The sequence below is a fragment of the Silene latifolia genome, chromosome 3 (assembly GCF_048544455.1).
Source record: "Silene latifolia isolate original U9 population chromosome 3, ASM4854445v1, whole genome shotgun sequence".
NCBI lineage: Eukaryota > Viridiplantae > Streptophyta > Magnoliopsida > Caryophyllales > Caryophyllaceae > Silene > Silene latifolia.
The window spans coordinates 20,652,598-20,679,988 of NC_133528.1; the positions used below are offsets into that span (position 1 = coordinate 20,652,598).

General features: G+C 33.8%; 1 protein-coding gene across 1 annotated transcript; it reads right to left on the reverse strand.

The window, feature by feature from the left end:
• Window positions 1–10,355: 10,355 nt before the first annotated feature.
• Window positions 10,356–26,659, reverse strand: LOC141648800 (bidirectional sugar transporter SWEET16-like). The gene is made up of 5 exons (XM_074457517.1): window positions 26,577–26,659; window positions 23,897–24,107; window positions 23,593–23,754; window positions 22,586–22,705; window positions 10,356–10,570 (listed from the first exon to the last, which is right to left on the reverse strand). The coding sequence occupies exons 1-5, from the start codon at window positions 26,657–26,659 to the stop codon at window positions 10,451–10,453; spliced, it is 696 nt and encodes a 231-aa protein (XP_074313618.1). The 3' UTR covers window positions 10,356–10,450.
• Window positions 26,660–27,391: the final 732 nt, after the last annotated feature.

Consider the following 27,391-nt stretch of genomic DNA (forward strand, 5'->3'; position numbering starts at 1 on the left):
GATAACATGACAAGTTCTTTGGAATAACACTACATGCTCTTTGGAATAACATGAGAAACATATGACTCGAATACTCGGGTGAAGTGGTGACTTATAAACTTATATTGTGGCCATTACATCAAGCGTAGTGTGTTGGTGGAATATTCAGTTTCTACTAAACTAGTTCATTAGCTCAATTGGTAGAGCATTTGTGCAATTGCACAAAGGATGTAGGTTCAATTCCTACATGAGCTTCTATTATCAATATATGTAACATAAGTGTTACTTGATCAAATAAAACAAGTGTTATTATATATACGAAACAATGTTACATTATCAAATAACTATTATGTTATTCTTAGCTAGCATCACTTTGTTCGATAATTATTGTTACCACATAGAACAACTAATGTTACTACAAAGTGTAACTAGTGCTTTATATATGTTCGTCTATGTGGGGCTCGAACCCACACCATGTGCAATAACACATTGCTCTACCTTTTGAGCTAATAGACGACAATGGCCAAATCCGATATGAAAGTAGACAAATAACAACTTATACTCGTAGATAAGAATTTTTCAACCCAAACTAGCACTAACAAGGCTCAGTGAGTCAGTTCATGTGTAGCCCTTTTCAGGTATAGTAGAAAACCTCTACTGCATTCGGGTTAGTCCAATGTTAAATTACATATGTAAATGCCTTAAAATTCCATGTTAACATCCCAAGACACCCCTATCTCCATTTATTAAGATTCCACAGTTAAGCTGAAAAGTATTGACAATATGCTATGTATCCATGAACATGAGATCAGTCAATAACGAAAATTCACTCAAAAAACGAAAGTACACACGTAAAAACTAAATGTTGAAATAGATAAAAATGAATTTTCAAAAACAAAGGATGACATGAAGTAAAATTTATTAATCATCTTCAGCGAATGTTCAAGGTGTTCAACATAATCAATTTGATTAGCTTTACCAAGCAAAAAAATATGATTCCAGGAACTATCACAACCTAGCTACTTCCAAAAAATCTCGAATAATCTCAACAGTCACAAATTATATAAATAAATCGTAGAATATAGAAATTAGTATGAATAACAAAAGTAGATCATCAATGGTGAAGTTAATAATAGATCATCAATGGTGAAGTTAACAAAAGTATAGCGGCGCATCACGGCGTACTTCGCCGAGTTCATAGCCACTGTCGCCGCCTCTATTGAACCGTCGCACGACGATGAATCTCAGAAACTAACAATTATCTAATACACAAATTAAGGATCAACGCAAGCAATATGGAAATCAAATAATCGGACATTAATTAAGAGAATTATGACAATATTCACACCTTTAATTAAAGCTAAATAAAACTGATTATATAAGCAAATCAACCATTTCGAAAAACACAAATGTAAATCGACCGAATAACATTGCAGAAAAACTGAAATCATAGAATCGAAATTAAATAAGAGGAATTACGGTAGTATTCGGCAACATCATCGGAAAATAATAGATCGAAAATGCGTTGTAGGCGTCGAAGATGACTGAAATGCGATGAAAATGGTGATGAGAATCAAAAAATTGAAGAAATTGGAGGTTGAAGATGAAGTTGACAAAGAGAGAGAAAGAAGAAAGTGAAAAAAGAGTTGAGTAAATGACTGTAGAATTAGGGGGATGAGCAACGTGAGGTTTTAATTAGCGGGACGTGGCACAATCTGGTGCATTCATTTGTTTTTATCGGATGGTAGGGATGGGTCCAGCCGCCTCACCCTAAGAAGGGTGTCTCACATGATTCAATCTCTATATATATATATATATATATATATATATATATATATATATATATATATATATATATATATATATATATATAGAGGCAAGTTCTAATGAGTCCATCCAAAATGGTGAGTCCATTAAGTCCTAATCCTAGCCATTGATCTCTAAAATTGATGGTTGAGATTTTATAATTTTAAGATGAAAACTTTAATGTTTTATAATTGAAACTTTAATTTATTAGTTTAACTTTAATTCTTTACAATTATAAGTTTAACTTTTATGAATGAAATTTTAATACTAAAAATTAAAACTTTAATTTTTTTTGACAATTTTTAATATAAAAATTTGAATTTATTTAATTTTACTGATTTATAAATATAACTTTAATGTTTTACGAGTGAAACTTTAATGCTAAAAATTGAAACTTTAATTTTTTTAGCCAATTTTTAATATAAAAATTTGATTTTAATTAATTTTACTAATTTATAAATATAACTTTAATGTTTTAAAGGTGAAACTTTAATGCTAAAAATTGACACTTTAATTTTTTTTAGACATTTTCTAATATAAAATTTTGATTTTAATTATTTTTTTGATTTATTTATTTTATGGTTGTAACTTTAATGTTTTACGATTGTAACTTTAATCATAATTTATAAAACTTTATTTTTAGACATTTTCTAATATAAAATTTTGATTTTAATTATTTTTGTTGATTTATTAATTTTATGGTTGTAACTTTAATGTTTTACGATTGTAACTTTAATCATAATTTATGAAACTTTATTCTTTTAGGAATGTAATTTTAGTCATGTCTTGTTAAACTTTAATCCATATCTACAAAACTTTAGTCCATATCTTTGAAACTTTAGTCCATATCTTTGAAACTTTGGTCCATATCAATTGTATTTAAAATTTACGTAATTTCTCTAATTTACAATTGCAAGTGTTCTATGAGTGAAACTTTAATGCATTAAGAGTGAAACTTCAATGTACTACAAGTGAAACTTTAATGTATTAGGAGTCATTTCACCACCACCACCACCGTAAACAGTAAAGTGTGTAACTTTATTAGACAATAGGTGAAACTTTAATCAATCCTTTGCTATGGACACCGAAAAACCACCACCAACGCAATGGTATACGAGTAATTTTATAAACATATAAACTTTATGTAATTTAAACCGTTTAAGACGTAACTTTAATGCTTAACCGCCTTCAACACCCACCACCACCAACACCCACCACGACCCCCTACACCCACCACCACGCAACCCCACCAGATCTGAAAAAAAATAAAGAGGGAGGAGCACAAAACCGCCACCGCTGCCGAAGAGGAAAAATCAGAAAAAAAAAAAAAGAAAAATCTGAAAAAAAAAACCGACTTACCCATCCAACCCACACCCCACGGCCACGGCCACCACCACAACCACAACCACAACCACAACCACAACCACGCGTAAACACGACCACAAGACCATCAGATCTGGAAAACAAAAACGACAAGGCCGACGACACCAATACAAACACCAACACCACACACCCAGATTTGAAAAAAAAAAAGAATAAAAAAAATAAAATGAGAGAAATGAGAGACGGGAAGGAGCGGCAGAAGGAGGCGCGCGGTGGGGTGTCGGGAATGCGGCTGAAGAAGGCACGGTTGGCGAGAGGAAGAGGGGACGGTGTTGGCAATTCGCACGGTGGGCGAGAGGCAGCGAGGGCGGGTGTGCTTGGTGGTGGGATGCGGAGTGGTAGAGAGAAGGTGGGGGAGGAAGAGAGAGAGGTGAGAAATGTGGTTGTGACTTGTGAGGCAGGAAAATGAAATATTTTAGGGTTGGGTTGTGTTTTTATATAGGGTCTCTATTTTGAGATTTAATCTTGACCCTTGATTTTTTTTAAATCTAATGGTCAGAATTAGGACTTATGGACTCACCTAAGGGAGGTGGACTCATTTGATCCTAATTCTATATATATATATATATATATATATATATATATATATATATATATATATATATATATATATATATATATATATATATATATATATAATAGAAAAGGAAGAGCTTCTCTGTATAAGAGATAGACAGAAAAGAGACTAGTCGTGGCGTGATAAAATCACTGCCCTAAAGTTTAATTAGCCCCGCTCGATACACACGGCCTCTTAGCAACCAACTTCTCAGGGTTACACGACTTCCGAGTCTAAGGTGTACGACAAAGACTCAGATTGAGAATTACTAACAGAACGTTGCCAAAATCAGCTATGAATGAAACATATTAGAGAAGGAGTAGATTGAGAAAGAGTAGATGAGAGAATGTTGTTGTGTGTAGAAATGTCATAAACATAGAGTATTTATAGGAATAATAAGAATAATCTAGAATTGCATTTATGATTTGTCTTGTAAATCGTTCTTAGAAAATTGCACAATTTGTATGGAAAATACAATAATCAGTTTTAGAAGACTGAGTAATCCGTATGGAAAAACCGCGACAATCAGTATAGAAGACTGAACTATCAGACTTGAAAATTGTCCAAAAACCACATAGAATTTACTTCCAACAATCCCAATTCTACCAATGTGGGATAATAAGAGCTTCTTTTGAAGCAACACTTCCAACAGATGAATCAAAGAAATTTTGTCTCAACTTACAAGTAATCTAAATAAATGAGCTCCCCAGCTCCTTTCTCGAATTATGTTAATTAACATTTGAGTGATTGCCTTCGTCGATCAAAACTCCACTTTGCAGATATGCGCATATGCTAATTTCAGTTTCTTCTTCTAAATCAAGCCCTAGAACTTTTGCTTGACGGAAATGTTTATCGTGATAGGCTGTAAGGAAGAGGATCGTAGGATATATGGAAATGCTTTGTCATGGTATGCGCATATGTCCATTTTAGTTTTTTCTTTTGAAATCTCGTAATTAAAATCTGATATTCAAACCCACAACCTTACATAATGTAAACCTATGTGATTAAAAGCTTCTAACATAGTCACAACGCATGTTTTAGATCAAAACATAAAAGTGGTGTATATGGAGTATATATAAAACAAATTAAATATATCATTAAAAACTGAATTAGCTAAACAACATTTTAAATCAATAAATAGAGAAAATACAAACACAATGGGTGAAAATTAATAACCTAACTATAACGCAAGAGGATAGATCAAACAAATCAAATTGGTGGAGCAAATCCTTAACCTCATAAGTTAATGGTGTAATTTAACATTATTAATTTCATGAGCACACCTAATTTAGTAAATTTGCATGTAAATACACCAAGTCTCCAAATTTGAGAAACAAATGTTTAACCAACATCAAGCGCATCTGCGTATAAGTCGGATTTTGAAGCAACTTTTCTGAAAATTGTATGATAAATATTTAGAATAAAATCATATGTTCCATACATAAACAAATTAGGTTACCTTATTTAAAGCACTTTACCTTATTCTTTCAAAAAACCCTCAAATCAATGAATTTTGGAGTCAATCCAATAGAAGGGAGCATATGAATTATGATTATCCTAGCAATGGAAACGACGAAGAAGAACATGTGATGGCGGCACATGAGAAAGTTTGGGGCAAGAAGCAATATTAGAAGATTAACCCAGCTCTTTGATGAGAAAGCGGCTCAATGCTCAAGAGAAAATATTGTGTTATGCTATCAATCAATAATATTTTTTAGAAAATATTGTGTAATTTAACAACAATATTTTTTAGACATATGATCAATCAATAATATTTTTTTTTTTGTTTGAGATATGATCAATCAATAATATTATTATACTTAGTTTAAAAAGATTATGAGTAGTGATGGTGATTTTTAGAGTATAGTAGAATGACGACGGAAGAAAAATTAATTTAGGGGGCTGTAAAATGTGGTCGACGTTTTATAACGAATCGTCGGCGTTTTATAAAAAAAAGACACTCCCTACCCCTTCTCTCCTTCTCTCTACTATATTCTCTCCCAAACCCTCCCAAAAAAACAACAAACTTAAAAAAAAAAAAAAAAAAAAAATCAACACTTTGTTCATCCGATTCAATGTCGAACAATCTGCATCAAACGCTAACAACGAATCATCGGTAAATAATTAACTTTAAAACAAGCCCCTAACTATCTTTTTCATTGCATCCAAGAAAATTTCGTTGTCTCTTATAATTTAGAGTAAATTATCAAAAACTCCCTTTTAAAATACACTTTTTAAAATTTACTCCCTTTTAAAAAAAAAGTTTAAAAATTACACCCAAAATATTGCAAAAATTTAAAAATTGCGCCCTAACCTATATTTTTGCATTTTTATGACAAAAATGCCCCTCATTTTTTTATTTCTCATATGTTTATCGACCTCCATTACAACTCTACCCACCTTTCTACCACCCAAGGACTCCACGGTAAACCACCACAATCCTCCACCCAAAATCCACCATCATATTCGTTATATGAGAATAGAAACTTAGGGGCATTTTTGTCATAAAAATGTAAAAATAGGGGTTTGGTAGCAATTTTTAAATTTTTGCATTATTCTGGGTGTAATTTTTTAAAATTTTTTTAAAAGGGAGTAAATTTTAAAAAGTGTATTTTAAAAGGGAGTTATTGATAATTTACCCTATAATTTATGACGAATGGTATTAGCTTGAATCGAAATAGTACGAATAGAATTAGTATCGAATTACCTTAGCATGAATCGAACTTATCATAGCCCTCGTAAATTTGTTTGTCTTAGTTGGACGTTTAATTTTAGGGTGGTGCTCATTCATGTACGAGTTTTACTCATTCATGGACGTAAATGACAATAATACCCCTTTTATTTTAATGATTTTATGTTAATACCCTTTTCAATCTCTCTCATCTTCTTTACTCTTTACTGCTCTAATTACAACCATCCAACCACCACTCGGCAACCACCATCCACCACCTTTACCGCCGTCTTCCTTGCGCCACCCACCATCCGGCTCCCAACGATGATCTTAATCAGGTATATTTCTCGTCACTTGTTTATTCAATTCGGTTCGAATCAATTCAATTCGATTTAATTCCAGTTATTGTTGTTCTTAGGTATATGAATTATTTGTTGTTCTTTATTTGCTTATTCAATTCGGTTCGAATCAATTCGATTCGATTTAATGAAGGGGAAGAGCAACTACGTAATTTGCGGATTTGATAAATTTGATTAATTTCGTGAGGGAGAGAATTAGAGAGAGTTTTTTTTTCTTTTGTTTCTAGGCAAAGGGTATGCAATGGAAAACTAATGAAAAAAAGTACATGAATAAGTAAATCCCGTACATGAATGAGCAACTACGTAATTTTATCGTCCTGCATAGTCTTGGACTACTACAATCATAGTCTTTCATGGACTTGGACGACTACATTCATAGTCTGTCATGGACATAGACCATGAAATTCATAGTCTGGCTTGGGCAAGGACGATGAATTTGCACGTCCGAGATGGGCTTAGACGTGGAATTGGGACGTCCAAGATGGGCTTAGAATTTTAAGTCTGATCCATGGGAAACGTTGGATTCCAACGTTTCTCTCCTATATCAACGTTGAAATTCAACGTTCATTTCCGTCCCCGACGTTGAATGCCAACGTCCCTCTCCATCCCCAACATTGAATGCCAACGTCCCTCTCCATCCCCAACGTTGGATATCAACGTTCCTCAACAACAACAACAACAACAATATCAGTTGTATACTTTGTGGCCTTATTCATGTGATTATAGAAAACTCATATTCATTGGCTTTTAGCGAAACCCTTGGTATGGTTTCGGTTTATCAATCATATATCTAGTGTATAATACAAATTGAATTAGATATGGATGATATTAATTATGATGCAAATATTGACTCATTCTTGATTGGACCTACTCCAATTGCCTTTAAAATATTGTTCTGCAAGTCGGCACATTTTAGGGACCAATTGGTTCGTGCTTTTAATCGGGTATATGAGGTGGTTTAAAGGCTATGTTGGACTGGTTTTATCATGGTTCGATCTTCGGCATCCTCGGGGGATATTGGCAATGGTGGTTGACGGAAATGTGAATAGAGAGTAAGAGGGAAAGCAAGGATGAAAGCGGGTGGTGAACTTGTTGACACGGCTGCTACGGTGTGCGGGATTCTGGCAGTGATGGTGGCAGCGGTGGTGTCAGCCGTTGTTGGGGGGATTGTGGTTGTAAAATGTAAAAAGCTAAAAGAGAGCAAGAAAGAGTAAGAGAGAGGGGGGAAAGGGTATTTACCGTCTTTTTTATTAAAAGTGTCGAGGATTCGTTATAAAACGTCGATGACGTTTCGCAACCCGGTTAATTTATGGTTGGCATGGATTATTAGTTGGGCGGGAAAAAATTGAAGGAGAGAGTGATATATGTACAAATAAATGTATAGTGGTTTCTCTATTATACTTTTATATAGATAGATAGATAGATAGATAGATAGATAGATAGATAGATAGATAGATAGATAGATAGATAGATAGATAGATAGATAGATAGATAGATAGATAGATAGATAGATAGATAGATAGATAGATAGATAGATAGATAGATAGATAGATAGATAGATAGATAGATAGATAGATAGATAGATAGATAGATAGATAGATAGATAGATAGATAGATAGATAGATAGATAGATAGATAGATAGATAGATAGATAGATAGATAGATAGATAGATAGATAGATAGATAGATAGATAGATAGATAGATAGATAGATAGATAGATAGATAGATAGATAGATAGATAGATAGATAGATAGATAGATAGATAGATAGATAGATAGATAGATAGATAGATAGATAGATAGATAGATAGATAGATAGATAGATAGATAGATAGATAGATAGATAGATAGATAGATAGATAGATAGATAGATAGATAGATAGATAGATAGATAGATAGATAGATAGATAGATAGATAGATAGATAGATAGATAGATAGATAGATAGATAGATAGATAGATAGATAGATAGATAGATAGATAGATAGATAGATAGATAGATAGATAGATAGATAGATAGATAGATAGATAGATAGATAGATAGATAGATAGATAGATAGATAGATAGATAGATAGATAGATAGATAGATAGATAGATAGATATAGATATAGATATAGATATATAGATAGATAGATAGATAGATAGATAGATAGATAGATAGATAGATAGATAGATAGATAGATAGATAGATAGATAGATAGATAGATAGATAGATAGATAGATAGATAGATAGATAGATAGATAGATAGATAGATAGATAGATAGATAGATAGATAGATAGATAGATAGATAGATAGATAGATAGATAGATAGATAGATAGATAGATAGATAGATAGATAGATAGATAGATAGATAGATAGATAGATAGATAGATAGATAGATAGATAGATAGATAGATAGATAGATAGATAGATAGATAGATAGATAGATAGATAGATAGATAGATAGATAGATAGATAGATAGATAGATAGATAGATAGATAGATAGATAGATAGATAGATAGATAGATAGATAGATAGATAGATAGATAGATAGATAGATAGATAGATAGATAGATAGATAGATAGATAGATAGATAGATAGATAGATAGATAGATAGATAGATAGATAGATAGATAGATAGATAGATAGATAGATAGATAGATAGATAGATAGATAGATAGATAGATAGATAGATAGATAGATAGATAGATAGATAGATAGATAGATAGATAGATAGATAGATAGATAGATAGATAGATAGATAGATAGATAGATAGATAGATAGATAGATAGATAGATATTATTATCTAGTTCAACACAACCAAAATTACAAAATACTCTTTTTATCCTAATCATTTGTTTACATTTAACTAAAATACTCCCACAAAGAATAAAAGCAATACCAATGTTGGTGACTTAGTGGTAAAGGGAGATGAGTGAATGGAGGGATGAAAAAAATGTAAGGGTATAATTGTAAATGACGTATGTAAAAGAGTAAAATTTGTATGTGAAAAAGCAATACCCTCGTTTAAAAGTATCATAATATATAGGTTTAGTCAATAACTCACCCAAACAACATACAAATTAAACATTTTCACTCATCATTTTTTTGAATAATAAAGCTTAGTTTATTGAGTTTAACGGTCTAAGTTTGAAATGACCTATTTAAAGATAAATAGGTTAAATAGATCGGGTTGGGTACAGAAAAATTTAATGGATTGGGTTAGCGTTGAGATTTGAGACAAATGACCTATTTATATAATTGAGTCGGGTCGGGTTAGGACTTAGGGTTGTGGTAATGGTGATCCATTTAAAACTTACACAAACATAAACACGATAAGACCTGATTTTTTTCCTGGGTTTACTTATCTACATACGTTGTTCAAATAGGGCCTAAACAAATTTTGTAATTTATGGGTAGGGTTTTAGTTTTAGCAACGCAAAATTTGAACATTTCATTACAAAACATGTATGTATCATGATCTAATGAATCATATATGTACAAGATATACTCTTCATCTGTTCTGTGAATAAATTTACATTTACTTTATTTTGTGAGGGGAAAATAAAATAAATGTAAATCATTGAATAAGATAGAGGGAGTATACAAGAACAACAAATCACTAATATTATGGTTAATTTTGCGAGCAATCAACAAAGCGAATAAATAATGAAATAATATAACAAGCCATGACTTATACAAAAGAAAAGATTAGGGAATGGATGATCCGATTAAATGCTCATGGTATTGTTTGTTTGTGCTTGGCGTCCTGTATTTAACATACACCATCAATTGTATCGCTCCAAGTATAAACCCTACTGCATTTGGTACCTGCATGTATTCAGTTGCACCCTTTATTATTACTCCTTATTATGATTCATTACTCCCTCCGTCCCGCAGGGGCGAAGGTAGTGAGTAGCAGCGGGTAGCAGCTGCCACCCCATCCAAAAATATTTCTGTGAAAAACAGAGTATTTGCTACCCCCAATAGAAAAATTCGGTGATCCAGTTATACCATTATTTATTAACAAGGGAAGTAAAATCTCCATAAAAATAGTTCTTTCCTATCTTTTATTTTTTGCAACCATATAGAAAAATTCCTAAATAAACTCAACCATATAGAAAAATTCCAAATTTCTATTGAAAACGTGTTCTCACACAAATATATTCTTTATTGTACTTATTCTAAAAAAAAAAAAAAAGTTGCTGCTTGAGTAAGGATTCTTCTTCTTCTTTCCTAAATCCCGCCGTCAAATCACTAATAATGTGGCATTATAGATGATCAACAGAGTTTCCTTTGTTTTGAGGTAATTATGAACTCTTTTAGATTTTAATGTTGTGATTTGATTGAGAGTAGTACTTAGTAGTTATTGATAAATGATTGATAAATATGACAAATTTCATAGATTGTATGCTTGGATGAAGAATTTAATTTAATTTGTGATAGATAATTATTTGGTAATTTGGGAAGTAGATAAGTAGTTTGGTGAGTTGAATGGAAGATAAAGAAGGGTGAATTGAATAAATGAAGCGGTGAATTCCTTGGATAATAAGGGAAAATGGAAATAGGCTAGTAATAAGGGAAAATGGAGATATACAGGTAATAAAGTCATAAAGGTCAGCTATAGGAATCAGGCGTATTGAAAATAAATAATCAATTTTCTCTCTCTATGTCTAGAGAGTTTCTCTCCTGTGAGAGTTCCTTAGCCTTTAGATTTTCTTCTTCTATGGCTTCAACCCTATATCAAACTTCCACCCCACTATCTCTTCCACTAACAGCCTAGACCTGCCTAACTTTCCTAGCCTTTCAGCTGTCCAGCTTTCATCACCTCCCCAGCCTGCGTGTCAGCCCTTTTTTTTTCCCTTCTGCATGTTTTAGCCTAACCTCATCTTCTTCTTCCCTATTTATTCACAGTTCTCTTTAATCCTCACCTCACATCAAATTTATCACAAATAATCTTATTAACATATCTCATCTATAATAATCCTCGTCTTTTGTTTCTTCTATGGCCTCTTCTTCTACGCCAGCTCCATGTAGAGCTGGTGTTAGTATCAGTTTACCGCCCCACCTCTGTGTTGACTTCACGGGGGTGGATTTCAAGACCGTCCTTTTAGCTAGGTTTATTGATCAACGCTATCTGGAGGTTGAACGGATTCTCGACCTTATTGAAGTTCACTGGAAAATTAATGGGTCCGTTTCTATCCGTCCTATGGAGCCTTACTATTTGTTCTCTTTTTCCTCTCCCGAGGATCTCGCATATTTCCGTCAGCGTCAAACTGTCAATATTGATGGCAGTTTGCTTGTTTTCAGGCCAACATCAGCTACTTCGTTCCCCGATAACATGCTTTTTCATGTGGTTCCTATCTGGGTTAGGGTCTTGCACTTGCCTTTCCATCTCATGCATTCGTCAGTTGCCGCCTACCTTCTCTCTCATGTGGGAGATATCTGTGAGGAAGAGTCTATCCCTTCCTTGATGCCTTTGAGGAACTTTGTCCGGGTTAAGGTTTGGGTAGATTTATCTAAACCTCTAATCCCGGGATGTTACTTGGCCCTTAATGATCGTGAACATCAATGGATCGGATTCTCTTACGAGGGAGTCTTTCGTTTTTGTAAGAAATGTGGTGAAGTTGGCCACAGGGTGTCTTTTTGTCCTTCCGGGAAGGTGGTTGGAGCACGTCGGATCCGAGCTCGCATGGATGAGCTTTCCCGCCGTGGCCTGTTGGTGTTGCATGGACCACCTGGCTCTAGGTTCTACTCACCTGAGATTATGGGGCTTCCTTCCCGCCTCAAATACCTCAACTCTGAGATTAATATTGCAGCTCCTGACGACTCAGCTCGTCTTGACTCGGGTGGGGCGTCGCCTGTGTTTTCTTTCTCATCCTCGCCCTCTGACGATGATGATGATAACGGTGATGCTCCTTTATCCAGACCACCTCCTGGTTTCGAGGTGCATGAAGACCTCTCCCGTGAGGTGCTCCTCGAAATGCACCCTTTGGTTCGCCCTTCGGTTTCTTTTCAGGAACCACCACCGCAGCCACATCCCACCTTTCATGCTGAATCTAGCCACCGACGTCGGTCACCTGGTTTTAGGGTTTCTGTTCCAGAAGATGATTTTCCGGATGACGACCTGGATACTTCTATGGCTCTGGGCCTTGCTGAGCCCACAACTCCTTCTCAGCCCATTGATGTGGGCTTGCTTTTTCGTGATTCTCTGGCTCCTGTTGGGCCTGCTCACACTGGGCGTGGTTTGGACCCAGACCTCATTTCGTATGAGGCAAGCAATATCTCCCCCTCGCCAGATCAGCTGCTTCATTTTTTGGGCCTGTTTGGTTTCAATTACGCCTGGCCCAAGTCACCAACTATCCCCTCTCCTCCTCTGGGATTTGAAGGCCCTAAGAAGCGTGTTTTTCCTTTCCAAAATGCGCTTATGGAAGGAAACAGAGCTAAACGTTTTAAATTTTCTTCTTCTTTAACCTTTGAGTTTCACCAGCTAACTCCTTTGCCTTCTTCTGTATCTTATTCCAGCGCTGAAGACTCAACCTCTGTTACAGGTCTGGTGGCGGACCTTAATTCGCCACCCGGGTATCCATGAATATCTTTTGTTGGAATTGTAGGGGATTTGGAGAGACGGATGATCCTACAATTCCGTATATACGGCACTGCATCCAGAAATATCATCCGTTAATTTTGTTTTTGCAAGAAACTCATACTTCTGTTGCTGCTGCATCTTTACGCACTTCTCATCAAGACTTACCTAATTTTTATGGTGTTGACTCTAATGGTCGTAGTGGTGGTCTTCTTTTGTGTTGGGCTGACTCTGTAGATATTAGGGTTATTTGTAGTGATGCTCGGTTTATCTTTTGTAAACTTATTGTAGATGTCAGCCCTTCTAAGAAGCAAGATATGTATTGTATGTTTATATATGGGGAACCTATTTTCATGTATCGTGAAGTCTTTTGGGACAAGGTCTCTGAAGTTATTTTGGGTTACTCACCTTTTGTGGTTATCGGCGATTTTAATCAGGTTGATTTACATTCCGATAAGATTGGTGGATCGAGTTCTATCCGCGGCCAAGATGTTTTTTCTGCCTGGAAACTCCACAATCAACTCATCGGCATTCCTTTTTTTGGGCCACGATTCACCTGGTCGAATGGACAAAAAAACAATGACTGTATCATGGAACGCCTTGATCGTGCATACGCAACTGCGGATTGGTTTCAGCTTTTTCCTTTTGCTTCAATTACTCATCTACAAATTCTTGTTTCAGATCACGCGCCAATCATTTTGCATCTTACTCAACCGTCCTACAAATCTAAACGCCCGTACAGACTTGACAATTGGTGCCTTTCTCTGCCTGAGGTCGAGAACTTAATTGCCTCTGCTTGGGAAACACCGTCGAAAGGCTCGTCTATGTTCATTCTATCCCGGAAATTAGCTGCTGTTCGCTTTGCAATTCTTAAATGGGTCGTCAAGCATCGCATTTCGTGTGGCATAAACTGGTCATCTGTTGAATATGATTTAGAGCAATCAGCTTCTATGATTTGTGATAGCCAAACTGCTGATGCATTCTCCTCTTTACGGCATGAACGGCTTCAGCTCATTTCCAAACAGCATAGCTATTGGTGCCAGCGTGCAAAGCTCCGGAAAGAAATTTTAGATGGACTACCCTCACGTTTTTTATTTAATAAGGTTAAGCAACGAGCCTCCAAGCAACGATTGGTTGCACTTCGATCTTCAACTGGTGAGTGGTTATATGATCAACCAGCTATTGAAGCTGAAGTTTTACATTTCTTTCATGCTCTTTTTGGCGCCCCTTCACCTGACACTCAAGCTCCATCAACGGATATGTATAACTCCTTCCTTTCAACTCTTGAGCTTCCCTCCCTTTCACAAGCTGACTGCTCACTTTTAACTTCTCCTTACACGGAAGCTGATGTTTTTCGCGCCACTCGAAATATGAACGCATCAAAATCACCAGGACCGGATGGCATTACTCCTCGCTTTTTCCAGCTTTTTTGGCCCAAAATTGGCCATTTGGTTACTTCTGCCGTTTTGCGATTTCTTAGTACTGGAGTGATGCTAAAAGAATGGAATTCTACCCTCATTGTTCTTATTCCGAAAGTGGATCAGCCGGAGATGATATCACAATACCGACCTATTAGCCTATGCAATGTCATCGACAGAATTGCTTCAAAGTGTATTGCTAACAGATTGAAGCTAGTCATTCCTTCTCTTATCTCGGATACGCAACAAGCTTTTGTGCCTGGTCGGCTGATGTCGGATAGTTCGATTGTTGCCCATGAAATAATGCACTATATCAACAAAACGACAAAGGGTAATAATTGCTACGCTGCTCTCAAGCTTGATATGCACAAGGCTTTTGACAGGGTTTCTTGGCAATTTCTTATGGCTGTTATGCAACATATGGGCTTTCCTACTGCCTGGCGTAATATTATTTGGGAATGTATCTCCATTGTCTCATACCGTGTCCTCATTAATGGAGAACCTTCTGTCTCTTTCACATCCTTACGAGGCCTCCGTCAAGGTGACCCGTTGTCCCCTTACCTGTTTATCCTTTGCATGGAAGTTTTATCTCGCCAGCTTTCCCGTGCTGAGAAACTAGGGGATGTTGTTGGTATTAAAATTTCAAGATATGCACCACCTTTATCTCACCTCTTTTATGCTGATGACGCACTTCTTTGCTGTAAAGCTACTCCTGCTTCGTTTGAAGCTTTGAGAGAACTTTTCAAGACTTTTGAATCAGTATCTGGGCAAATGATAAATTTGAGTAAATCCTACATCAAATTCAGTCCAAACGCGCCTGTCGATTTCAAGGACCATTTGATCTCCATCCTCAAGATGAAGACAGTTACCTCCTTCCATACTTACCTAGGCGTTCCAATTGATATTCCCCGTAAACGGACTGAAGTTTTCCATCCGTACTTGGACAGGTTGTCCACCCGCATTGCTTCATGGTCATCTCTGCATCTTAGCCAACCCTGCAAGCTGATTGTAATCTCGGCCATCCTGTTTGCATCTTTAAACCACTTGATGGCGGCTATCCCTTTTCCGATTTCTGTCTGTCGCAAAATTGATTCTCTGATTGCTTCTTTCTGGTGGAGAGCTGACTGGCAACGCCCTGCAAATTCACTGGCTCAAAAGAGATGTCATCCAAGCTCCAAAGGAGTGTGGTGGACTTGGCATTAAGAACACACTCCTTTGGAATCAAGCTGCCCTTCTCAAGATATTCTGGCGCATACGTTCTACTTCTTCTGGGCTTCTTGCTAAGTTTTTGCATCCGAAATACGCCACTGATTTTCCTTTTCCGTCACGAAAATCACGCAACTCTCGCCCTTCCTTTCTTTGGAGCGGAGTCTGTCATGCTGTTGCTGCCTCTACAAAGGCTTTGGTGTGGAAACTTGGGAAAGGAAATTGTGTTAACTTAATCACGGATCCATGGGTTAACGGTAAGGTTCCTACCTTACGTTTTTCGCAGTCTACTGTCCCACAACTTACAGTTCCGGAATTAGTCTTACCATCTGGCGACTTGGAATCCTGCTGTTATTTTTCGTCACTTTGATCCTCAGTCGGCTAAAGAGATTATTGCTATGGAGCCGCCTCATTTGGACATTGATGACTTCCTTTATTGGAAATTTACTGAAGATGGATCTTACTCAGTTAAATCCGGCTACCATTTCCTTTGGTTCTCTTCTTTCGGCTCTTCTATTTTGACTACCAGTAACTCGTTCCCTTGGTCACGCATCTGGAAGTTGAGAGGCTCTACTAAATTCCCTCTCTTACTTTGGCGGCTAGGACACAACATTCTGCCAACTGCTGCAAATTTAAGTTCCCGTGGTATGGCTATATCTTCTACCTGTAGCCTATGCCAAACTGCCCCTGAAACAGCTGACCACCTTTTCAGGTCATGTATTATTGCTCAACATGTTTGGAAGTCCTCAGCTCTTGGTATTGACACGCAGGTAAACTCTTCAATACCGTTTTCCATTTGGCTTTCGAATATGATCTCATACTTCTCACGTCAGTCATCGCCGTCGCACAATTGCCTCCTGTACTTTTCCTGTGTCCTGCTATCAATTTGGCTGGTTCGTAATGCGGTTGTCTTCCAAGGAGAAGCACTTGAACCCATACGTATTTGTAAGCTGGCAGATTACCTTGTCACATCTCATCAACAATTTCCGGCATTATGGTCGTCTCTTTCTCCTTCACCCACTATGGTACGCGCCTATGCCACCGATTTAAGTTCGCCTTTTTGCGACACTATTTCCGCAGCTTCAATCTATGTTCTCGTGAGAAAACTACCAACCCAACTTGGCTACAGCTGCTTGCTCTCTTACTCAACAACTGGCTGCTCTTATCTATCGCAACTCCGGGCTTCTACCTCTTTTGAGGCGACTACGAAAGCATTACTCACCGGTATGCGTAATGCCCACTCAAAGGAATGTGCCTCGGCCACGTTCGTGATCTCTTGTCCAAAACTATCCTCCGTTCTGACAAACTTTATGTCAGTCCCAATAAGTGTTCGCAATTCAATTGCGAAAATTAGATATTTTCTTGTATTGTATCCTCACTGGTCTGTTAGCTTAGCTACAGGCTGAATCGTTTGTATGTTTTCTCTTTCTTTTATATATGGCAGTTCATTGTTGTCAAAAAAAAAAAAAAAAAAAAAAAAAAAAAGGTCAGCTATAAAAAATGTTTATGATTTCTTTAAGAAGAAAAAAAATGTTACAATGGTTAAGGTTAGCTATGAAAACAAGGTAACAAATTATAGATTGTATTACAAAGTAGGACCGGCTCAACTCTCACGGAGTAATTACTGAAACGAGATAAAGCATGTGAAAATTAGATATAAGGTTTTTTTTGTCACATTTCTAATTTTTTTTTTTCTTTCGCATTAGATTTGTAGTTTAGAATTTATGACTTGTCTTAATTTTCTGGCAGTATGAGTTTTTTTAGACTATAATATATATTTTTTCGCTACCCCATATTTAGAATCCTGGCTTCGCCCCTGTCCGTCCCAATCATCTATAATCGCATAACCATTCAAATAATTCTATTGCACAATGTTACAATGATCTTGTTTTTTTTTTGTTTTTTTTTTTACTATGCACTAGCTCCTGTTCTTTTGAAATGAAAAACAAATCTATAAAACATTATTAAAAGGCTAGCCTAAAAAAGCCACGTAGACAATGCCACATGGGATGAAAAAAGCCACGTACGCAATAACGATGCGACTTGACAAACTAATATGACATGGATTATCAATTTATTATTATATTGCATTAATTTAATTCACTTATTTCCTTTAAAAATCCGCCCATATTCCATTAGCTTTAAACTTAATTAACTAAAAAAAACTACAATAAAAAAATACGCATTAACTATAAGTTAATAATTTCGAGATATTTCATATGAAGTAGTATTATATGTATTCGAAGTAAAAAAAAAAAAAAAAAACTGAATACATGAAATTAAGAACGAAGAAGAATAAATGAAGTTGAAAAAAAAAATTGTATCTATCTATACAATATAGTTAAAAGGCTACTTAAAATATTTAATTTTTAATCCACATGTCAATTTTTTATTGGTAAATACTAATTCATCTATATTGATTACTTGATTATTTATTTATACAATATTATAAAAGTCTAGATTATGTATTAAAAAGTTATCTTTAAAACTGTCACATGCTTATAAGTACAAAAAATTTAAAAAAATACTAATTGCAAACACAAAAAATAAATTAATACAAACTCTTTATTTTCCTCTCATAAATTTGGTTATTAATCTATTTATTTATTTAACCTTTAATTTCTTTTATTTAATAGGATGTTTTTTTGGTTTTCTCTCACCATCATTATAATTTGCAGTTATCATAATTTTTTTTATCTCCCTTTTAATTCACAAAATCGTTCCTCTTCCCTTGAATAAATTATTGAAATTAATCAATATTTAATAACAAAAAGTTTCCTATATAACTATTATAACAATCCTAATTTTCATTTTTATTCAAAAAGTTGGTAGGTAAAGTATACATACATAGATAATTAAATGAATTCTTTCGCTTTTTATCCTTGTTTTAAATTTATTAATAGTAAGAATATTATTTAGTTATTGTTTTTGTGTTTGTATTGAAATTGCAGGAATATGACATACTCAATTATCAATAACATTGCATGAAATCTATACTATCTAATTAAAAGGGTAGCTTAGAACATTCAATTTCATTTCACATGACATTTTCACACCCCATTAATTCTTATTCATTTTTGACATGCATGGAATAATAATTGAATTTATAAAACTATAATCTATAATTAAAAAGTAAGCCAAACTATTTACCATTATCTGAATGTCATATTTTAAATTTCATAAGATAATTTCTAAACCACTCTTATGCAAAGTGGATTTTGTAAAAAAAAAATAAGAATAATAATAAAGCAAATCTTTTACATTCCATTTCTCCTTTGCTCCATATTTATGTCTATATTGAATTTCATAATAATGAGAAAAGTCTATAACTCAATAATACAACAACAACAAGAACAACAACAACAACATGAGAGCCTTAATCCCAAAATGATTTGGGGTGGGCTGACATGAATCATCCTTTAGAACTGTCCATGTGTGAACGCACACCTCAAAATGCGAATAGAAAAGGGAAAATGAAAAACAAAAGGAAGAGCGGAAATGTAATGCAAAGTCAAGGTAAACTTACGGGTTTTAAAATCGAATTCCGGATTTCTTTTATAAACTTAAAATTTGCATAAATCTAGATATAAAATACATAAATCTAATTAAAAGGCAAGTAAAACTAACTATCATCATTTACATGTCATATCTTAATTATATAATAAGACAACATCTTAAATCAATCTCCTGTAAGTGGATCTTGTAAAAAAAAATATTATAATAATAATAATAATAATAATAATAATAATAATAATAATAATAATAATAATAATAATAATAATAATAATAATAATAATAATAATAATAATAATAATAATAATAATAATAATAATAATAATAATAATAATAATAATAATAATAATAATAATAATAATAATAATAATAATAATAATAATAATAATAATAATAATAATAATAATAATAATAATAATAATAATAATAATAATAATAATAATAATAATAATAATAATAATCAAGCAAAACTTATACATTCCATTTCTCTTTATTTCTTATTAATGTTTATATTAAATTTCATAATAATGAAAAATGATGCTCAAATTAAAAGTCGTGAACATTCATATTTATACCTATATTAATTTTGATAATAATGAAAAAAGGATGCTCAAAAGTCATAAAACGCATCCTCAATTCTTTATATATTTTTTATGGAAGACAAAATTTATAAGGCAAAATCTTTCTTATCTCTATCGTCAGTAGAACTAAATGTATCACTAAACTTTCCTATCATTCTATTAACATCAAGTCAAGTGTATTAAGTTTTTAAAATTATTAACTAATTTATTTACTTTTTATGTAAGTTCCATTGGGTTATGAAATGTTCATCACATTTTCAATTTCATCGTTTGTGTTTGTTTTGTTCTCATTTAGGGGCTATCAAGATTTGTGGTGGTGATATATTCAAAGGTAATATACTTACATCTCTACGACTTCATTCTCATTCCCTTTTTCTTTAACTATTTAAGACGAAACTTAAGTTAACAACGATAATATTGCATAAAACAAATTTCACTATTTTGTTGCTTAATTCAGACTAATTACTGAGTTACTTTTTTTTTATTATAGGATCGATTCGTTGGAAAAAGAAGACTATATGGAGAAGTAAAATACTAGGATAGATTAAATAACTATATATTGGAGACTAACTACAAGATTGACGACATCAACGTGAATGACTAATAGTTTTTTTTTCTTTTTTTTAATGTATATTTTATTTTGGTATTTGTTTTTTTTTTCATCATTTACCTTCGAAAAAATAGCAATATTCACCTACTTTGGCTTATTTAATTTATCGACTTTAATCTTTATGTTAACATGTAAATGCCCATAATCTTAGTACGCAATTAATGATGACCTATTCATAAGGTGAGCTTACTATATGTTTTGATATTTTATAAAATTTCAATTATTACAAACACTAGAAACATCACACTCAAAACAAAACATCCCGTGAATTTCACGGGCCACAAAACTAGTTATTTGTCTAAAAAGGTAAACTTAATTGAATTTAAGTCGAAAATAACGACGACTTAATGACGAACATCAATGAAATTGACATGTTCCAAATTTCAATAGCTCATTGTTGTCAGAATCGCGATTCGATCCAACGATTCTACAGTTTTACGATCCAAAAATGCTTGATCGATCCTGGATCTTACGATTCTATCCTAGTTGTAGAATCTTACGATCCTATTAATTTGAAAATTTCTAGAGATGGGATCATAATACGATCCTACGATTTTACGATCCTACGATCCGATTCTATAATAAAAAAAATTAATATACTTCCTCCATTCTCATATAATGTACCCATTTTATTAAAATATTACACTCATATATTCAACAAATGGGTACATCATATAACAACGGAGGAAGTATATTTTTATATAATGACACCGTAAACCCAAATTTCGTGTAAGTTGTTCATACAATGATACTAAAATCATTAATTACCAATATTTTATGAATAAATATTAATAAATAAGTGTTTTGATTTTCAATTATATGTTTTTACCAAATAAAAAATTATATTTAGTGAGTTTGTAGAATCTTGCGATTCTACGATCCGATTCTACCGATTCGATCCTACCCTCCCCATCGATCCAAAGTAGAATCCCGATCCTGACAACATTGCAATAGCTACTAGGTTGAAGATTTGGGTAAATTCTCATTCACTGGACATTTTTTTCCTTATGTGAAGCATAATATATAAGGTGAAGATTTTTATTATCAATTTAACAATATCATGTTATAATGTGTTGCATAAATATTCGTAATATTTTCTACGAAAAAATACCTTGAAAATGCTATAATCTGTCAGTAGTGATTATATATTTATATAGTAATACGTGTGGATCCAAGATTTTTTTAATCATAGTTTTGTAGATCAAAGTTCTAGTTTTGTAGATCAAAGTTTCTGCCTTTCTGGGCAAGAATATAAGTTGTAATCTTTGCATATAATGAATAATAATGATTTATTGTATGACATAAACTTAGTTATGTCTATTAATCTAATCTTTGAGCTAATTGTGAAAGAGGTTAATTAAGACTTTCCTTTCTACCTAAATTGTGTAGAGAGGTCGTATTTTTTTTTTAAAACCGAAAATACGTTTTGCAACCATTTTCTGCAACTGAATGTATAATTAGTTGCTAGAGTGCAACCAATTGAAGTGGTTTCTGATTAGCGACTACTTTTAAATTGGTTGCTAATTAGCGACTACTTAAGTTGGTCGCAGATTAGCAACTATTTTAGCGACCAATATGCAAAAATTAGTTGCTAATTGGTCGCAAAATGACATTAGCGACCAATTTTTAATCTTTAGCGACAAATTTGGTTGGTTGCTAAATGCCCTTTTCCTTGTAGTGGGAGCTTTGAATTTCCACAGGTTTTAGATTAGAAATGTCACCCCCTTTATATCTAAACGTCTTTTTTTAGGTTTTGCTTCATTATTTTTGTTCTGAAAAGATCATAATCAATCAATTCCTCACCAAACAACGAGGTATATCATTAACAGATAATTTAAAGTTTTAATACTACCCTCTCACCATCCGATCTAATCTTGGTCATGTGTCACCTCGACACTAAACAACACAAAAAAAAGACAGGTACGTACGTACCCCAAGGAAAGGATCATTGGCAAGAAGAGCGTAGAAAGTCCAAATTCCTCCGTTGAGAAAAACGCACAATGATAGTGGCAAAGGCATGTACTCTACACTTCTATTTTTCATCACTGTTCCCTGCATAATCAATCACACCATCATTATTGATTGATTATTCATCATCGTCTTACGTACGTCTGCTTTATTACTTGGACATCCTAATTAATTGTAATTAAATTGAAGTATTGAACCAACTAATAATACTGGACGAGTATGTATAGCACATCATAATAGTTTGTTAAGTTTATCTAATCGCAGACATTATTTATTTGTATTGGTCTCTATCTAACTAAGAGGACATCATGTTCGGACAAGTGTCGAAACTTTTATTTACTTAATCTCACATGTACGTAGACTAGTTAAAATTCGACCTGACCTAGTAAACTCCACAAATAGGATTATACACCCAGTTATATATAGAGCATTATACAATTAAGGTATAAGAATCCGAGCTTATATGTATTTTTTCCTGATCTAATTTAAAGTTCATATTTTTAATGTGTAAATGAATGAGTTTATACTTTTTAATAAAGCTCATATTTTTTAACATAAAACTCGGATAATTTATTACAAAGTTCGAATTCTATACCGTACAACTGGTACAACTGGTTGTATAATCCATGAATTGAGTAAACTCCAACTAACTGTCTCGTTTTTTTTCAGAATGAAGACCAATGTCGTATGTGAAGTGACCTATATTTAGGTAAATCTTAAGACCAACTCCGTCATGGAAAATGAGAAAACGTCTCGTATGTACAAAAATATGTACTGAGAAAATTGGGTACATTTGGTATATACTATAGTATGCCGCAAGCCCGCAATCAATGAACACGTTGTGTAAGTAAACTAGAAAAGGCGCATTTGCATTGATTAGGGTGTAAACGGGTGATATGAACATATGATACATCTAGTATTAAAAATTTGATATGAAAGATAGTAGTAAAATTAGAGGAGTTACCACTTACCAGGGCAGCAAGGGGTGAACCATACATGACAATGTTAAGTCCAGCACCAATAAAGCCAATCGCTTTAATCCTTGTATCAGAATTCAACATGAACCATGAGCTCAAAATTATCGCTCCTAAACATCCCACATCCACGATTCCCACCAACATCGCAGTCGTAGCCTACAAGTTCAACCAGATCAAAACAATATGAGGAATAGGTCGGTCTTAGTCAAGTGGTTAAGACTCATGTCTTTAGACAATTAAACGTCTTTAATGTATGTTAGTGACGATATTTGAACATAGTAATAAGTAATTTAATTACCCTTTTAGATGGAGGAGCAAAAGTGAGGAATAAAATGACATAGAGAAGCTGAGCAACCGCACCAAAGCCATTAACGGTTGAAACAAGCATAGCTCCGGGCTTTATAATGCCATAGTATGTCCATATTGATGCACTTAGTAATGTTGCTATGTATGGAAAGCTTTCAAACTCTTCTGTTGATTTATTTCTCACTATTTGTATGAATGTCTCTCTGCATCCAATCAATTATCATTCAAATTTTGTAAATTTAAACAACTAATAATAAGCATATTATACGGAGTATGGAGTAAGCCCTAATTTTTGTAGTTGAGGGTTTAAAGAGATACTCTTTTTTTCTTCACCGTATAGCTAAAAAGTTATAGGACTAACCATCGCTCTAATATACAGACATTCTTCCTGTACCCATTTCTCGATCTTAGTCCTATAATTTCTCACTACTGTTTGGGACAACGACTAATCCCAATTCAAACTTTTTTTACAAAGAAAGAAAAATTCTGAAATGATGACTTAGACCCTTTCTTCTTTGGAAATAGTCTTAAACCCCATTAAAGCAAAACTTTCGAGGATTGTACGTCTGGTGAAATTATTTTAACAATTATATTGTATACTCCGTAATATATTAACATAAAAATTTACTTCCACCCTCCATTAAAATGAAATAATCCATAAGTTTGATTAATATACATCTCACTATATTAAACAAACCTATAAAATTCGTTTGAATTGAGAGAAAACATATGTGATATATGTATATAAGTATGTTGTATTAAACTGATGATGTGTTTTAAGATGAAGAACTTACGCAGGGGAAAGGAAGAGAAAAGCTGAGATTATGTTCCCTGTAAAAACAAAAAGATATATAGTCGTCACTATAATTAGTCTCATGTAAATTTGTTTTCACAAATACACTCGCCCAAAATCGTTTACTTACAGAATTAGATATATAAAATAAAATCATACGGAATATGAATCGAATGAGATATACAAAATGATACGGATTATGAATCGATTGTGTTGAATCTCCGTTAAAACAAGAGATATCGTGAGAAAAAGAAGACGAATAAATGACTCGTTTTTTTTTTTTCATGAATTTCCTAGCAGATAAAAAAAGTTAATGAAGAATATATAGTTACGTACCTATTGCCCCAACAATGAAAAGGATACCCTCCATATACGACTTGGTGATATATTAATACGAGTACTTGGTTTCCTGATAAGTTGGAAGCTAGTACAGAAAACTCCGAGCTTATTTATGTCTATGTATGATATATATACTGATATACTCCGTATATATAATTACGATCGTACTTTATAAAATGTCAAGGAAATAGATACGTTTCGCTGAAATCTTCATAGCCTTAGCTTATGAAAGGTGTTTGAGTGTTTAGATTATAAAATTACATTGCGTGTATAATGCCATGCATACTTGGTAATGTACTAAACGTCAGAGATAATAACAAATACGGAGTATAAGTATAAAATAATGTTGTAATTACAAAATATCATTGATTAATCAATGATTAACGTCAATTCATAAGTATATGTTAGGGACGGCACTAGAATAAGTCCAATTTCTCATTCATGTCATCATTTCTTAGCTGTTGATAGGTGTTGTACGTATCAAAGTTGATGATCCACATCAAGGCTAAGCAAAATCATAGAATAAGTAGGAGGAATTGTCCCTTCCGAGTTTAATTTTAAATTATAATTATTCGATTTTTCTCTTATTAACTCACGAGAAGTACTTGTGTCCTTCGGGAGGATATTATCCTTACACTTAAAGTAGGAGGACCATCTTCATCATTCCCATTTTGATCCCCCTTCTCTGAGTATAAGGAGGACGTCCTCCCGAAAAACACAAGTATTTTCCTTTACTCTAATAAAAGTACATTATTAGTTTTTCACTTACCACTGATCTTTTGATCCTAATAATAGGAGTATATAATTGCTCCTTTGTGAGGTTTAATTTGACTTTTTCTTGGTTTTTTTTCCTTGGAATTTTTGTGAGCTATTATATCTATATTGCTCGTGGATGATTGTCTAATTAATAAATAGTTTCATTTTTGTGAGCTATTATATCTATATTTTCCTTGCAATTGATTAATGTTGGCATCAAGTCTTTTGATCTTTCTCAAATGGCCAAATGATTATACTCCATAATCAGTTCTATCAATAACTGTAGCCCTGGTAAATAGACCTTGTGGTGTCGAGTTGGTGTTCAATTGTTCATGTTACATATAAACTAGTCACCAACTTTTCTACCAAAACCTAACCCCATATAATTCAATTAAATCTCAGGTCGATGTCGTGTTTGTGTCGAGCCATTTATATACATGAGTCATCAAGTCTCAACCCTAACCAGATAATTTTATGTCGTATTTGTAGCATATGTTCGTGTCATATCAATATTTGAAAAGGGCAAGTATATTTATGTGATGGAGGATCAAAAAAAATTAATATTGATTTAGCAAATAGGTCATTTGTGTATGGCTCGTGTTTAGAGAGCTCAACCCAAACCTAGCTCACTTAAACTTCGCGTCATTTTTGTATTTTTTTTTTTTTTGGTGACGAGGGGTTGAATCCCCCCGGGCACATGCAATACCCTGCAAACCACGTGTGCCATGTAAGACATCCTTTAGGATGACAGGTAACCGCAGCACTCCCGTGTAGGGAGTCGAACCTGGGACCTCTCAATTCGTTGTCATTGCAACGCTTTGAGGCACTCCCAAACTCCACTACACCCAAGCCACTTTGGTTCGTCATTTTTGTATTAAGTTATCAATTCTCCTACATAAATAGGTCATTAAGCCTCAACCCAACTCATTAATTTTGTGTCGGATTCGGGTCGTGTAATTGTTTGTCAAATATAAATAACTGAAATAAGCCCAAGAACTGTAATTACAAATTGGGTTTTTTGTCAAACACAGCCTTTAAAAAAAATTTCTTCCAAACACCACCTTTAAAAAAAAAGTTTATAAAACACAACCTTTAATAAATTTTTTGTTGTCAAACACGACTTTTTGGCCTACCTTACACTCCCCGCTACCTACATACCAAATTTCAGACGAAACAAAGCATCATAATCTCTTTAAAAGACCCACTAAAAATCTCCGACCACCCGCTAATCTCTCCGACCAGCCTTACTTTACACATCAATAGACCCCACATAAGACCACCTTTGACCATCGTATTTATAACCCCTGGAAAGCTTGTATTTCCACCTTTCCAACGAGTCCAAAAACGCCTCAAACCGACATCGTTTGCTATCTCAAACATCGACTGAAAGTTACCCCATTGTAAAATGTTAAGTCCTTCGGGCAAAAAGTCGTGTTTAACAACAAAAAATTTATTAAAGGTTGTGTTTTACAAACTTTTTTTTTAAAGGTGGTGTTTGACAAAAAAAACCCTTACAAATTTTAAAAATTTATCTAAGATGTAACGATTCTTGATACCGTCCTTGCAAATCCAAGGTTTTCAGATAGTAAACTATAACAA